Source organism: Melanerpes formicivorus, unplaced genomic scaffold (assembly GCF_026170545.1).
Source record: "Melanerpes formicivorus ecotype bairdi unplaced genomic scaffold, bMelFor1.0.p_v2 SCAF_85, whole genome shotgun sequence".
Classification (NCBI taxonomy): domain Eukaryota; kingdom Metazoa; phylum Chordata; class Aves; order Piciformes; family Picidae; genus Melanerpes; species Melanerpes formicivorus.
In genome coordinates this window covers 1,824,715-1,838,529 of record NW_027142437.1, presented here as the reverse complement: position 1 = coordinate 1,838,529, position 13,815 = coordinate 1,824,715, and the positions used below count along the sequence as shown (strand labels likewise).

General features: G+C 51.2%; 2 protein-coding genes across 8 annotated transcripts in view; one reads left to right on the top strand and one right to left on the bottom strand.

The window, feature by feature from the left end:
• Positions 1–8,683, top strand: part of MYO6 (myosin VI) — a 158,836-nt gene extending 150,153 nt beyond the window's left edge. For all 5 annotated transcript variants that reach the window (XM_068165176.1, XM_068165174.1, XM_068165177.1 and 2 more), the window contains 2 exons: positions 1,133–1,351; positions 3,594–8,683. In XM_068165176.1, the coding sequence (XP_068021277.1) occupies positions 1,133–1,351; positions 3,594–3,793 (419 nt within the window). In that variant the 3' untranslated portion in view covers positions 3,794–8,683. The remainder of the gene's footprint in view (positions 1–1,132; positions 1,352–3,593) is intronic.
• An 852-nt stretch (positions 8,684–9,535) lies between these two features.
• Positions 9,536–13,815, bottom strand: part of IMPG1 (interphotoreceptor matrix proteoglycan 1) — a 65,207-nt gene continuing 60,927 nt past the window's right edge. For all 3 annotated transcript variants that reach the window (XM_068165172.1, XM_068165170.1, XM_068165173.1), the window contains one exon: positions 9,536–12,904. The gene's annotated coding sequence lies outside the window, so the exon portion shown is untranslated. The remainder of the gene's footprint in view (positions 12,905–13,815) is intronic.

Below are 13,815 nucleotides of genomic sequence, written 5' to 3'. Positions count from 1 at the left end.
AGAAGTACAACACACCTGGAGTGTTGTGTCCAGCTTTGGGCACCTCAACACAAGAGAGCTGTGGAGGTGCTGGAGCCAGGGCAGAGGAGGGCAAGGAAGCTGGGAAGGGCCTGGAGAAGCAATGTGCTGGAGAGAGGCTGAAGGAGCTGGGGATGGTTAGTGGGAAAGAGAGGAGGCTGAGGGGAGACCTCAGTGCTCTCTATTGCTCTCTACAACTCCCTGAAAGGAGGTTGGAGTGAAGTGGGGTTTGATCTCCTCTCCCCCACAACAAGTGACAGCTCCTGCAGCTGCTCCTCACCAGACTGGTTCTCTAGACCCTTCAGCAGCTTTATTGCCCTTCACTGGGCCTGCTCCAGCACCTTCTTGTAATGAGAGCTCCAAAACTGAACCCAATACTCAAGGTGTGACCACAGCAGTGCTGGGGAAGAGAAGGCTCCGAGATGACCTCATTGTGGCCTTCCAGGATCAGAAGGGGGCTACAAGAAAGCTGGGGAGGGACTTTTGAGGGTGTCAGGGAGTGATAGGAGTGGGGGGTGGATGGAGCAAAACTAGAAATGGGGAGATTGAGATTGGCTGTGAGGAAGAAGTTGTTCCCCATGAGGGTGGTGAGAGCCTGGCACAGGCTGCCCAGGGAGGTGGTGGAAGCCTCCTGCCTGGAGGTGTTTGCAGCCAGGCTGGATGTGGCTGTGAGCAACCTGCTGTGGTGTGAGGTGTCCCTGCCCATGGCAGGGGGGTTGGAGCTGGCTGAGCCTTGAGGTCCCTTCCAGCCCTGACAGCTCCGTGCTTCTCAGCACTAACTTCATGCCAGTTGCCAGGCCAATGAGGGTTATTTAGACCTTACCATTATTTGCCTTTTATGTCCAATAGTAACTTACTTACATTTGTAGTATTTTCTATGGATTCCTGTTCTAGGCATCAGCCTAAAACTGCCACCCTGGGTGTGCAGAAGGAATCTCTCAGGGGCTTGGGGGTTTGGTTTGGGTTTTAGGAGGCCTTATTTGAATAGCTTTGGGGTTGTTTTTGGTTTTCATTTTACACTGCTGATGGCTGAAGCAATCCTGATGTGGCTTTCTTGTTTCCTCTTGGTTTGTTGGCTCATTTTTTCCCCCCCCTGGTTTGCTTTCTGTGACAGCTCAGCAGAACCCAGCAGCCCAGCTGCCCTCCAGGCAGCAGGAGATCGAGATCAACCGGCAGCAGCGCTACTTCCGCATCCCCTTCATCCGCCCTGCAGACCAGTACAAGGACCCCCAGAACAAGAAGAAGGGCTGGTGGTATGCTCACTTTGATGGCCCATGGATTGCTCGCCAGATGGAGCTCCATCCTGACAAGGCTCCCATCCTCCTGGTCGCAGGTTGGTGCTGGCAGGGGAATCCAAAGGCCGGAAAGGCGCAGAGTTCGGAGACGCGGAGGGTGGCTGGGCTTGGAAGGGACCTCAAGGAGCATCCAGTTCCAAACCCCTGCCATGGCCAGGGACACCTCACACTGCAGCAGGTTGCTCAAGACCTCAACCAGCTTGGCCCTGAGCACCTCCAGGGAGGGGGCATTCACCACCTCCCTGGGCAGCCTGGTCCAGTGTCTCACCACCCTCAATGAAAAGGATTTCTTCCTAAGCTCCAGTCTGAGTCTGCCCTCCTCAAGCTTCCATTCCCTCTCATCCTATCACTACAAGCCCTTGTGCAAAGTCCCTTCCCAGCTCTCTTGTAGGCCTCCTTCAGGTACTGGAAGACCTCTATAAGGTCTCCCTGAAACTTTGTTTTCACCAGGGCTGAGGCTTCCACCACCTCCCTGGGCAACCTGTTCCAGTGTCTCACCGCCCCCACTGGAAAGAATTTCTTCCTAAGCTCCAGTCTAAGTCTGCCCTCCTCAAGCTTGAGTCCATTCCCTCTCATCACTGCAGGCCCTTGTGCAAAGTCCCTTCCCAGTTTTCCTATAGGCCCCCTTTCAGATCCTAGAAAACCTCTGTAAGGTCTTCCTGTAACTTTGTTTTCTCCATGGCTGAGGCTTCCACCACCTCCCTGGGCAACCTGTTCCAGTGTCTCACCACCCACACTGGAAAGAATTTCTTCCTAAGCTCCAGTCTGAGTCTGCCCTCCTCAAGCTTCAGTCCATTCCCTCTCATCCTATCACTACAAGCCCTTGTGCAAAGTCCCTTCCCAGCTTTCTTCTAGGCCTCCTTCAGGTACTGGAAGACCTCTGCAAGGTCTCCCTGTAACTTTGTTTGCTGCAGGGCAGGCACCCTGGAGCAGTTGGGCAGTTAGTTTATAAAGAGAAGCTGATGGTACAAGTTTCCCAAGCTGAATCCTTTTCTTTTCCCTCAGCAGTTCTTGTCTGGACTGCTGGTAGTGGCCAAATGTTATGGACTACCACCTGGAGATGTAACTGGCCACCTGTTTCACTTGTGCATGGCCTGTCATCTGGGGAACCCTAGAAAACGTGGGACTCCAAATGTTTTACCAACTCTTACCTCTTCAGTGTCAAAGCCCACAGCTAAAAGTAGCACTGCTGCCATGAGTGCCTCTGGTGGCTTTGGGCTATGCTAGGGGGGTCCTTGTGCTGTTGAGTAATTGTAGATGCCTGTACAATGTTGTCACTCCTGTATGGTTTGTACATCTTCATGGCATTCCATTGTAGAGTGTAGTTTTGCTTGTGCATACAGCTTCATTTGCTTCTAACTCAGTTGGTCTGGCAAAAGTTAGTGCTGGGGGAATAGAGTAGAGTAAAACAGAGTAGACTAGAGTAGAGTAGAGTGGAATAGAGTAGAGTAGAATAGAGTAGAATGGAATGGAATGGAATGGAATAGAATAGAATAGAATTAACCAGGTTGGAAAAGACCTCAGAGATCATCCAGTCCAACCTATCACCCAACACTAATCAACTCAACCATGGCACCAAGTGCCTCATCCAGGCTCCTCTTAAACACCTCCAGGGATGGGGACTCCACCACCTCCCTGGGCAGCGCATTCCAATGGCCAATCTCTCTTGCTGGGAAGAACTTTCTCCTCACCTCCAGCTTAAACCTCCCCTGGCACAGCTTGAGACTGTGTCCTCTTGCTCTGGTGCTGCTTGCCTGGGAGAACAGACCAACCCCCACCTGGCTACAACCTCCCTTCAGGGAGTTGGAGAGAGCAAGAAGGTCTCCCCTGAGCCTCCTCTTGTCTAGGCTAAGCAACCCCAGCTCCCTCAGCCTCTCCTCACAGGGCTGTGCTCCAGACCCCTCCCCACCTTTGTTGCCCTTCTCTGGACACATTCAAGTCTCTCAATGTCCTTCTTAAACTGAGGGGCCCAGAACTGGATACAGGACTCCAGGTGTGGCCTAAGCAGTGCTGAGCACAGGGCACAATGACTTCCCTGCTCCTGCTGGCCACACTGTTCCTGCTGCAGGCCAGGATGCCCTTGGCCTTCTTGGCTGCCTGGGCACACTGCTGGCTCATGTTCAGCTGCTATCAACCAACACCCCCAGGTCCCTTTCTGCCTGGCCGCTCTCCAGCCACTCTGTCCCCAGCCTGTGGCACTGCCTGGTGATCCTGTGTGCCACCTTTTGAATGATGCAAACGCTTCCTAACCACCTCTCTTTTGCCCCTCTCCCCTTCCAGGGAAGGATGATATGGATATGTGTGAGCTGAACCTTGAAGAGACTGGCTTGACCCGCAAGCGAGGGGCGGAGATTCTGCCCAGGCAGTTCGAGGAGATCTGGGAGCGCTGCGGAGGCATCCAGTACCTCCAGAAGGCCATTGAGAGCAGGCAGGCTCGCCCCACCTACGCCACAGCCATGCTGCAGAACCTGCTGAAGTGAGCTGCTCCCCTGCTGCGCAGCAGAGGTGGAGCTGGGAGCCCTTGGCCAGGCCACAAAGGGAAGCAGAGCTCCTCTGTGCGGCAGGGCAGGCGGGCGGCGCTGCCACCCTGAAGGAGAGATGTTTGATGTAAAGTGAACAGATTTGATTAATCCTGTGGTTTGCTAATTTGTTACTTCCTGATGTTTAATTCCTGTAGTGAAACTTCACATAGGCATCAAGGCCTGGCAGAGGCTTGGGTGGGTGTAGTTCCTTGCTTCTCTTTGTTCCTGTGTTGCCTCTCCTCTGGCGGTCTCTGTGATGTTGTAACTCTCAGCCCCCTACAGCGATCTGTCTGTGCTTGGGTGCGCGGTGCGAAGAGCTGCGCTGCCACCACCCTTTTGGTAACCACCCCCTCTTGGAAGCACTGAAGAGGTTGGCTTCAAGTGGTGGCCTAGTGAAGGGGACACACTTCTTCCTGAAAACTGGAATTGCGAGGCCTTAGCTTTGACTTCTGTCCCGGAGAAGTTGGAGTATCCTTTTATAATCATCTAAGACATTTTATGTCCTGGTTTGCAAAGTGCTTTGTGTCTGTACTTACTGACTCCTTCAGAAGCTGATGGGAAACCCTCCTCAACCTGAGACCCAGACATTCTTATGGAATGCATTCTCTGTCTTGGTTTCCTTGTGCATGTTCCATAAGGCTGGGGGTACTGCTCGCTGGGGCTTACACCACTTCTCTCTTCCTCTTTATTTGTTCTCTCTCTCTCTCACTACAGATTCCCTTCAGACTTTTCTTCTGAGCAAACTTCCATTAGGGATTCCTGGACAGTTTCTTCACCCACCTAGTGTAATTTCACTGTCTTGATCAGAATTGCCCAAGACTTGTATCTGGAGGCACATAAGATTAAGGATAGCATAAGGGAAATATGTTGAGCTTCTTATTTTGATGGCAGGGTAGCTTAACTGAAGGTTGAGGCTTGAGCCTCAGGCATCCTCCTCTCTGTTTTCATTGTAATGAGCTGCACAAGGTCTGTACTTGGTCCAATAACATGAAGCATCTTCTTAATACTGAAATAGCAAAGAGTTTTAGCATACTGGAGTGTCACAGAGACTCAAACACTGAGCTCTGTCATGGTATCTTCTGTCAGGTTTCATAGCTTGTCACAGTTCCCTTGTTAAGGAGTTTGCTTTGGGCAGGTTTTGTGGGTGGGAGGTTTTGACTTCCTCCTGCTCACTTCTGTGGGCACTGTGGCACCATGCAGGCCATTGGTTCAACAAATTAAACATGAGAAGAGTGTTTATTAACTCTCCAGCGGGGATTTGGAATCTCCTATCCAGTTGCTTCTCCAAGCTGGTTTTAAAATGGAGGCTTGACCTGAAAGAGTTTGCTTCAACTAGAGGAAGAATTCCCTCACTGTGCACTCAGTTTGAAAGCTCTTGGAAACGTCAGGTTTTAAATGCACTTCATCACTTGCAAGAGGTACAGGTCTGCATCACAGAGGAAGCTCCTGATGCTCACATCCTTGCTGACTTTAGGTTGTGTTTGCATGCCACAGCTTTGTTGTTGTCATGCATGCATTCCTTACTGGAACCCCTGTGGAGATACTGGAGTAATACATTAACTCTGTGTGAGCACCCTCAGCTAGCTGGGGATCAGAGGATCACAGGAGGTTAGGGGTTGGAAGGGACCTCTGGAGATCTTCCAGTCCAAGCCCCCTGCCAGAGCAGGAGCAGAGAATGCAGCACAGGTCACACAGGAACACATCCAGGCAGGGCTGGGAAGGCTCCAGAGCAGGAGACTCCACAACCTCTCTGGGCAGCTTGCTCCAGGGCTCTGTGACTCTCACAGTGAAGAAGTTCCTCCTTATGTTGAGGTGGAGCCTCCTGTGCTGCAGTTTCCATCCATTGCCCCTGCTCCTATCCCAGGGTGCAACTGAGCAGAGCCTGTCCCTGTCCCTTCCTTCATGACCCCCATCCCTCAGCTACTGATAGACATTGATCAGGTCCCTCTCAGTCTTCTCCTCTCCAGGCTAACCAGCCCCAGGGCTCTCAGCCTCTCCTCCCCAGGCAGTGCTGCAGTCCCTTCAGCATCCTTGGAGCCCTCCCTTGGACTCTCTCCAGCAGATCCCTGTCCCTCCTGAACTGGGGAGCCCAGAGCTGGATGCAGTATTCCAGGTGAGGTCTGAGCAGGGCAGAGTAGAGGGGGAGGAGAACCTCCCCTGATGTCCCTGCTTGCCACATGGGGCTTGAACTAGATCACTTCTGGAGGTCTCTTCCAACCCAGTGCATTCCATGGTTCTGTGAATCCACTGCGTCATAGAATCTCAGCTTTCACTGCATTCCCACCCTGCTGTCTGGTGATGTGATTGCAAACAGGAAAAGGTTTCCATTTTACCCCAATCCTTCCCTGAAGCAGTGATCTGATTTTTTTTTTAGTTCTTTTTCTTGGCTGGAAGACGAAAGGAGAAGTGCATCAGGCTGCTGTCCAGCAGGCTGTGTACAAACCTCGCTGCTGCTGCAGGAATTTAAAGCTGCTGCTGCTGAAATGTAGGGCACTGCTTTAATGATCTTACTGAACTGGAACATGGGGTTCAGAACTTCCAGTCCCCAGAAACGTGGCGCTGCAAGAAGCTCTGATCAACCATGAGTGCGAGGAAGAAAGCTCTCTGAGCTGATAGGGCTGAAGATGCTCTACCCCATAGTCAATACTCTCTGGATTTAACTTCTTGGCTTCACACATTCAGTCTCAGGTTTTATATAGCTCTAGAGATCTGGATCTAGATATCTGAGAGCTAGATATCTAGGGATATAGATGTCTGGATACTGATGTCTAGATATCTAGGTCTGGAGAAGTAGATATGTAGGTCTAGAGATGTAGATATCAAGATTCAGATATCTAGGTCTAGAGATGTAGATATCTAGGTCTGGAGATGTAGATATCTAGATGTAGATATCTAGGTCTGGAGATGTAGATATGGAGATGTAGATATCTAGGTCTGGAGATGTAGATATGGAGATGTAGATATCTAGGTCTGGAGATGTAGATATGGAGATGTAGATATCTAGGTCTGGAGATGTAGATATCTAGGTCTAGAGAAGTAGATACCTAGGTCTAGAGATCTGGAGGTTGGTCTAGAGATCAGGATCTGGATCTAAATATCTGGATCTGGATCTAGATATCTATGTCCTATCTATCTATCTATCTATCTATCTATAATAGATCTTATGAGACTGAAGCTAGTAAGCAAAGCAGCTCACTACTTAAGTGTGGACACGTGTCTCTCCACATATATGTGCTTAAATATCATATATGTGTGTAAACATGCTTGTGGGGAGCTTAAATGAATTGATTTTCCCCTTCCCCCTCCCCCAGTCTGTTCCTGTATTTCTGTCAGGGTTTCCTTGCCTGGCAGCAGAGAGTGGGGTGTCTGGGAGCTGCTGTTCAGCTGAATGGCTAACAGCTAGGAGCTGTCAGGAAAAGAGAAATGGCTTTGAGCCTTGAGGACAGTGGAAGCAGAGCTGGGGCTGGATGTCCTCCAGTGAGGCATTGCCACCCCTCTGCCTGGCTCCAGCAGTGTGCCTGAGGCAAGCAGGAGCAGCACTCCACAAATCTAGCAGCAAACTTACCTCTCCTCTTTCCCCCTGCACCAAGGGCAGCCTCTCCTTTTGCTTTCACTGCTCTCTTCTTCTTTTTGGTGCAACAGAAGTGACTCTCAGTTCATTTCAGGGGTTTGTTTATTTATTTATTTGCCCCCCTGTCAGGCAATGTTCAGCTGCTTCCCAATGGCTTCCACAGTCACATCTCCCCTGGCAGATAAGTACTTTGGTGGTTAATTTGGAGAGGGCATGGGGGAGAAAAAAGGCAGGGAGGGGACTGAGGTGTTCAAAAAAGGATTGGATGGGGCACTTGAAGGCATGGTTTGGTTGTCAGGAGCTCATAGAATCACAGAATTGTCAGGGTTGGAAGGGACCTCAAGGAGCAGCCAGTTCCAAGCCCCTCTACACCTCACACCACAGCAGGTTGCTCACAGCCACCTCCAGCCTGGCTGCAAACACCTCCAGGCAGGAGGCTTCCACCACCTCCCTGGGCAGCCTGTGCCAGGCTCTCACCACCCTCCTGGGGAACAACTTCTTCCTCACATCCAATCTGAATCTCCCCACTTCTAGTTTTGTTCCATCCCCCCCAGTCCTATCCCTCCCTGACACCCTCCAAAGTCCCTCCCCAGCTTTCTTGGAGCCCCCTGCAGATACTGGATGGCTCCTGGGAGCCTTCTCTTCTCCAGACTTGAACAGCCCCAACTCCCTCAGCCTGTCCTCAGAGCAGAGCAGCTCCAGCCCTCTGCTCACCCTCGTGGCCCTTCTCTGGAGGTGTTAGGTATTAGGTTGGACTTGATGATCTCTGGGGTCTTTTCCAACCTGCTTGATTCTGTGATTCTATGACCTGCAGGATTGTAGCATCATCTAATGTCCTTAAGGAGAAGAATTTGGGGTTCTTAAAGCAGAATGGTGATGAGACAACCACCTGAGCTTGGTTCTGCATGTCTGATTCTTTCTTTTTTAAGAAGAAAACTAATTCCTCCTGCCTCTCAGTGAAGCTGCCCCTTACAGTTGAGGTCTCCTACATGAAACACTCCACAAAAATGAAAGGGTGAGGAAGAGAATCACCATGCTGAGCTCCACTCCTGGCCAGGTGACCCAGGAATGGGAAACTCCTAGAGAATGCTACTCCACAGCTCACAAGGTCATCACAGACTTGCCTGTCATCCACTGATAAGATTGGTTTTATCCTTTAGCTGGTGAATCCTCTGGGGTTTGCTCCAAAATCTTTTATTAAAGTATTTAAATGATCTCCTAATACTGTACTGGGGGGGGAAGATATAATGAAATAAATGCATTCCATGTTGAACAGCTCAGCTGTGTTTCTCACTGCTCTGTCATTCAAGATTTCAAGCCTAATAAGGCAGGGTGGCCTCCTGGCCCTTCTCTGGACACCTCCCAGCACCTCCAGATCCCTCTTGTCATAGGGGCTCCAGAGCTGGAGGCAGTACTCCAGGTGGGGTCTCCCCAGAGCTGAGCAGAGGGGGAGGATCACCTCCCTTGCCCTGCTGGCCACACTTCTCCTGCTGCAGCCCAGGCTCTGATTGGCTTTCTGGGCTGCAAGTGCACACTGAGAGCTCCTGGTGAGCTTCTCCTCCCCCAGCACCCCCAAGTCTCTCTCCTCAGGGCTGCTTTCCAGCCAGTCCCTGCCCAGCCTGCATTTGTGCCTGGGATTGCCTCCACCCACATGCAGGACCCTGCACTTGCTCTTGTTGAACCTCCTGAGGTTGGCTTGTGCCCACCTCTCCAGCCTGTCCAGCTCCCTCTGGATGGATCCCTTCCCTCCAGCTGTCTGCTGCACCACACAGCTTGGTGTCATCAGCAAACCTGCTGAGGGTGCACTCAGTGCCACTGTCCATGGCACCCACAGAGATGTTGAACAAGACTGGGCACCACTGGATAGAGCCTGGCACCTTTCACCTTGGCTCCCTCAGGTATTTATTGGCATTGGTAAGGTCACACAATCACAGTATCACCAAGGTTGGAAGAGACCTCAAAAGATCATCAAGTCCAACCTGTCACCACAGACCTCATGACTAAACCATGGCAGCAAGTGCCACGAGGTCCCAGCAGATTTTGATAGACTGCAGAGGAGGAGACTCCACAGCCCCAACACCCAGACTCACTTCCCTAACCCCACCCCCCCCTGTGGAAATTTCCAAGCAAACAGTTTTGTTCCACTTTATTGAAATACAAAAGTCTTACATCCAGCAAAGAGATTTGGTAGTGGATAGCAGAGACTGATAAAGAATCCTCATGAAAACACACACTGAAAAACCACTTGGTGCTTCAGACTGCCTGGTGGTGCCTGGGATGGATTGGAAGCTCCTGAACACAATGCAAAAACACATTGGCAATGGGGGGAAAAAAACCACAACCACCCAAAAATCAAACAGAAGAAGAACTGAATGCTGTCAGCATCCTTAATGCAGTCTTGGGATGGAATGGAATGGGATGGGATGGGATGGGATGGGATGGGATGGGATGGGATGGGATGGGATGGGATGGAATGGAATGGAATGGAATGGAATAGACCAGACCAGGTTGGAAGAGACCTTCAAGATCATCGTGTCCAACCTATCATCCAACACCACCTAATCAACTAACCCATGGCACCAAGCACCCCATCAAGTCTGCTCCTGAACACCTCCAGTGATGGTGACTCCACCACCTCCCCAGGCAGCCCATTCCAATGGGCAATCACTCTCTCTGTGTAGAACTTCCTCCTAACCTCCAGCCTGAACCTCCCCTGGCACAGCCTGAGACTGTGTCCTCTTGTTCTGGTGCTGGCTGCCTGGGAGAAGAGACCAACCTCTGCCTGTCTACAACCTCCCTTCAGGTAGTTGTAGAGAGCAATAAGGTCACCCCTGAGCCTCCTCTTCTCCAGGCTAAGCAACCCCAGCTCCCTCAGCCTCTCCTCACAGGGCTGTGCTCCAAGCCCCTCACCAACTTTGTTGCCCTTCTCTGGACACCTTCCAGCAAGTCAACCTCCTTCCTAAACTGAGGGGCCCAGAACTGGACACAGGACTCGAGGTGTGGCCTGACCAGTGCATCTTACCAGTGTAACTTACATCAGCAACAGGGAAAAGCTAACAGCTGTGGGCAGGGATGAGCTTCCAGTGCCCTGCAGGAAGTGAGTCGTTCATCATTGGAATGTGCTGCCCAGGGAGGTGGTGGAGTCCCCATCCCTGGAGGTGTTCAAGAGGGGATTGGATGTGGCACTTGGTGCCATGGTCTAGTCATGAGGTCTGTGGTGACAGGTTGGACTCGATGATCCTCGAGATCTCTTCCAACCTTAGTGATACTGTGAGACTGTGATACTCTGGTTTTAAAGTGGAGCCCTGTTCCTGCTGACAAAACCCCCACACCTTGGGTTTCTTGTTCTTGGTTTTTATGTGTTTATTTATTTATTCATTCCTTTGATCCTTTCCTAGGTCAATAAAGTAAAAAAAAACAACCAATAATCACTATTTCAGCTGTAGAAACCCAACCTTGATCTCCTTGGTGCATTGCCTTCGTGTGTACCTTGATCTCCTTGGTGCGTTGCCTTCATCTGTACACAGCCACCAGTTTGGGTGCTTTATTGAATGCATTTAGCCAGGTGTTTGCTTGTTTGTTTGCAGGCAATGAAAACCTGTGCAGTTCATTGTTTGGAACTTGTAAACAGTCCTTTCAGAGTGTCTCCAGGAGAAGGTAAACCAAAGTTCAGACTTCCCAGCGGCAAGAAGTATAAAAGAAACCAAAAAAAACAAGAGTTGTCACCAAAGTTGGCTTTCCAGCATCTGAAGGGGGCCTGCAAGAAGGCTGGGGAGGGACTGCTCAGGATCTCAGGGAGTGATAGGACTAGGGGGCATGGAATGAAGCTGGAGGTGGGGAGATTCAGGCTGGAGGGGAGGAGGAAGTTCTTCCCCATGAGAGTGGTGAAGCCCTGGAGTGGGTTGTGCAGGGAGGTGGTTGGGGCCCCATCCCTGGAGGTGTTTAAGGCCAGGCTGGCTGAGGCTCTGGCCAGGCTGATGTAGTGTGGGGTGTCCCTGCCCATGGCAGGGGGGTTGGAACTAGATGATCCTTGTGGTCCCTTCCAACCCTGACTGATACTATGATACATGGAAAGCTTCACTTCTGGATGTGGAGCTGTCCTCCAGGGCTGTTGTGAACTTGGAAAGGCTCCAGAGGAGACTCCACAACCTCTCTGGGCAGCCTGCTCCAGGGCTCTGGGAACCTCACAGTGAAGAAGTTTCTCCCTATGTTGAGGTGGAACCTCCTGTGTTCCAGCTTGTAGCCATTGTTCCTTGTCCTGTTTCTGGGCACCACTGAAAAGAGCCTGGCACCTTTCCTCTTGACTCCCACCCCTCAGTTTGAGCTGTGAGTACTTCTGCTATGCACCAAGCAGCAATCAGTGCTGGATATTGTGCAGCACTGGGGCAGCAGAGAGATGCTCAGGGATGAGGTGGTGAAGATAATCAGAGGCTCATGGGATGTTAGGGGTTGGAAGGAACCTCTGGAGAGCTTCCAGCCCAACCTCCCCCTGCCAGAGCAGGAGCAGAGAATCTATACTTGAATCAGGATTGTGCATCCACAGAGCACAAAATGACTAAGCCTATACAACACTTAATGGCCACCCATTGCTTACTCCTCTTCTACAAAAACACTTAGTAGCAGCCTCTCAAAATCATTTCTGTGTGTGCTGAGCGTAAAGTGTTGCTTGCTGGTGAGGCTGAGACCTGCATGCTACTGGGTAGGGTGCTGCTGAGGCTACAGCTCACGTTCTGGAGGGTGCTTGAGAAGGTACATCTGCTGCTCTGGAAAGGTGAAACTGCCTCAGCAGAAGGTTGGAAGCCTTTGGCTAACCCTGGCAGCTGAAGTGCCACCAGGAATTAAGCAGGGAAGGACTTATGTACATATTTATACCCAAGGTGTTTGTGAGCAGCAGAGCAGGAATCTGCTGTTCATTGACACCAGCTTCTGGGTGGTTTGCTGTGTGAGCATCGTAGGGAGAGAAAGAAAAGCTTCCCCCCCACCCCCAAATGCTTTTGATGTGGCCTTTGGTCAGTGGCAGCTCTCATGTCTGTGGCTGTCTCCTTCCATTAGCCTGTGTAAGGAAGGTTGGTGAAAGGGTGTAGAGCTGCAGGGAAGGTTTATTGACATCTTTACCACAGTGGCTGTGACATAAACCTGAGGAAAAGTCACTTCAGGGCTAAGTCTTCCTCCAGCACTCAGCTCTCCAGCGAAATCCCGGTGAGGATGAGTGAGCGCTGGCTGCTCGATGCGTGCCGCTGAGCGCTGCTGACTGACTCCTTCTGGAGAGTGATTCTCACCAGGCAAATGTGAGACCTGGCCAAGCAGTTGGCTGCCTTCATGGTGCTGCTTTTTTTCTTCAGTAAAGCATTTTTGTTGGGGTTTCATTTTTTTTTTTGGTGAGGTGCACTGATTTTGGAGCTAAAATGTGATGTCTTTAGGAACCCTTGAGTTGTATTTGTGTGCTTTATCAACCTGAGGTCCAGCCTTGAATGATTCAGGCCTTCTTTTGTGACTACCTGGAAGAGAAACTCTCATAAGACATTGAGAAAGCAGTTTTCAATTGGAAAATGTGTCTGCTATTACCTTTGTTAATCTACTGCTGATTGGCAAGGTCCCACTGGAATCACAGAAGTGTCAGGGCTGGAAGGGAGCTCAAGGCTCAGCCAGTCCCAACCCCCTGCCATGGGCAGGGACACCTCACACTACAGCAGGTTGCTCACAGCCACATCCAGCCTGGCTGCAAACACCTCCAGGCAGGAGGCTTCCACCACCTCCCTGGGCAGCCTGTGCCAGGCTCTCACCACTCTCATGGGGAACAACTTCTTCCTAACATCCAATCTCAATCTCCCCACTTCTAGTTTTGCTCCATCCCCCCCAGTCCTATCCCTCCCTGACACCCTCAAAAGTCCCTCCCCAGCTTTCCTGGAACCCCCTGCAGATCCTGGAAGGCCACAAGAAGGTTTCCTTGGAGCCTTCTCCTCTCCAGACTTGAACAGCCCCAACTCCCTCAGCCTGTCCCCATAGCAGAGCAGCTCCAGCCCTCTGATCTGTTGAGATCATTTTGAACAGAAGGGATGGTGAAAAGTGGCCCAAACCACCCAGCTTGGGCTTTTTAACCTCCTTTGTAGTTTCATGGAGTCACAGAATGGTCTGGGCTGGAGGGGACCTCCAAAGGTCATCCAATCCAAACCCCTCTGCAGTCAGCAGGGACGTCCCTAACTAGATCAGGTTTCCCAGAGCCCTGTCCAGCCTCACCTTGAGTATCTCCAGGGATGGAGCCTCAGCCACCTCCCTGGGCAACCTGTTCCTGTGCTCCACTCTTCTGTGGTTGCCTTCCTTCTCACTGAACCAATTTCCTTAACTAGGTCTGTGGCAGAGCTTTGTCAATACACTTTTGAGACTCCAAAGGCAGTCCAGATGCCACAGG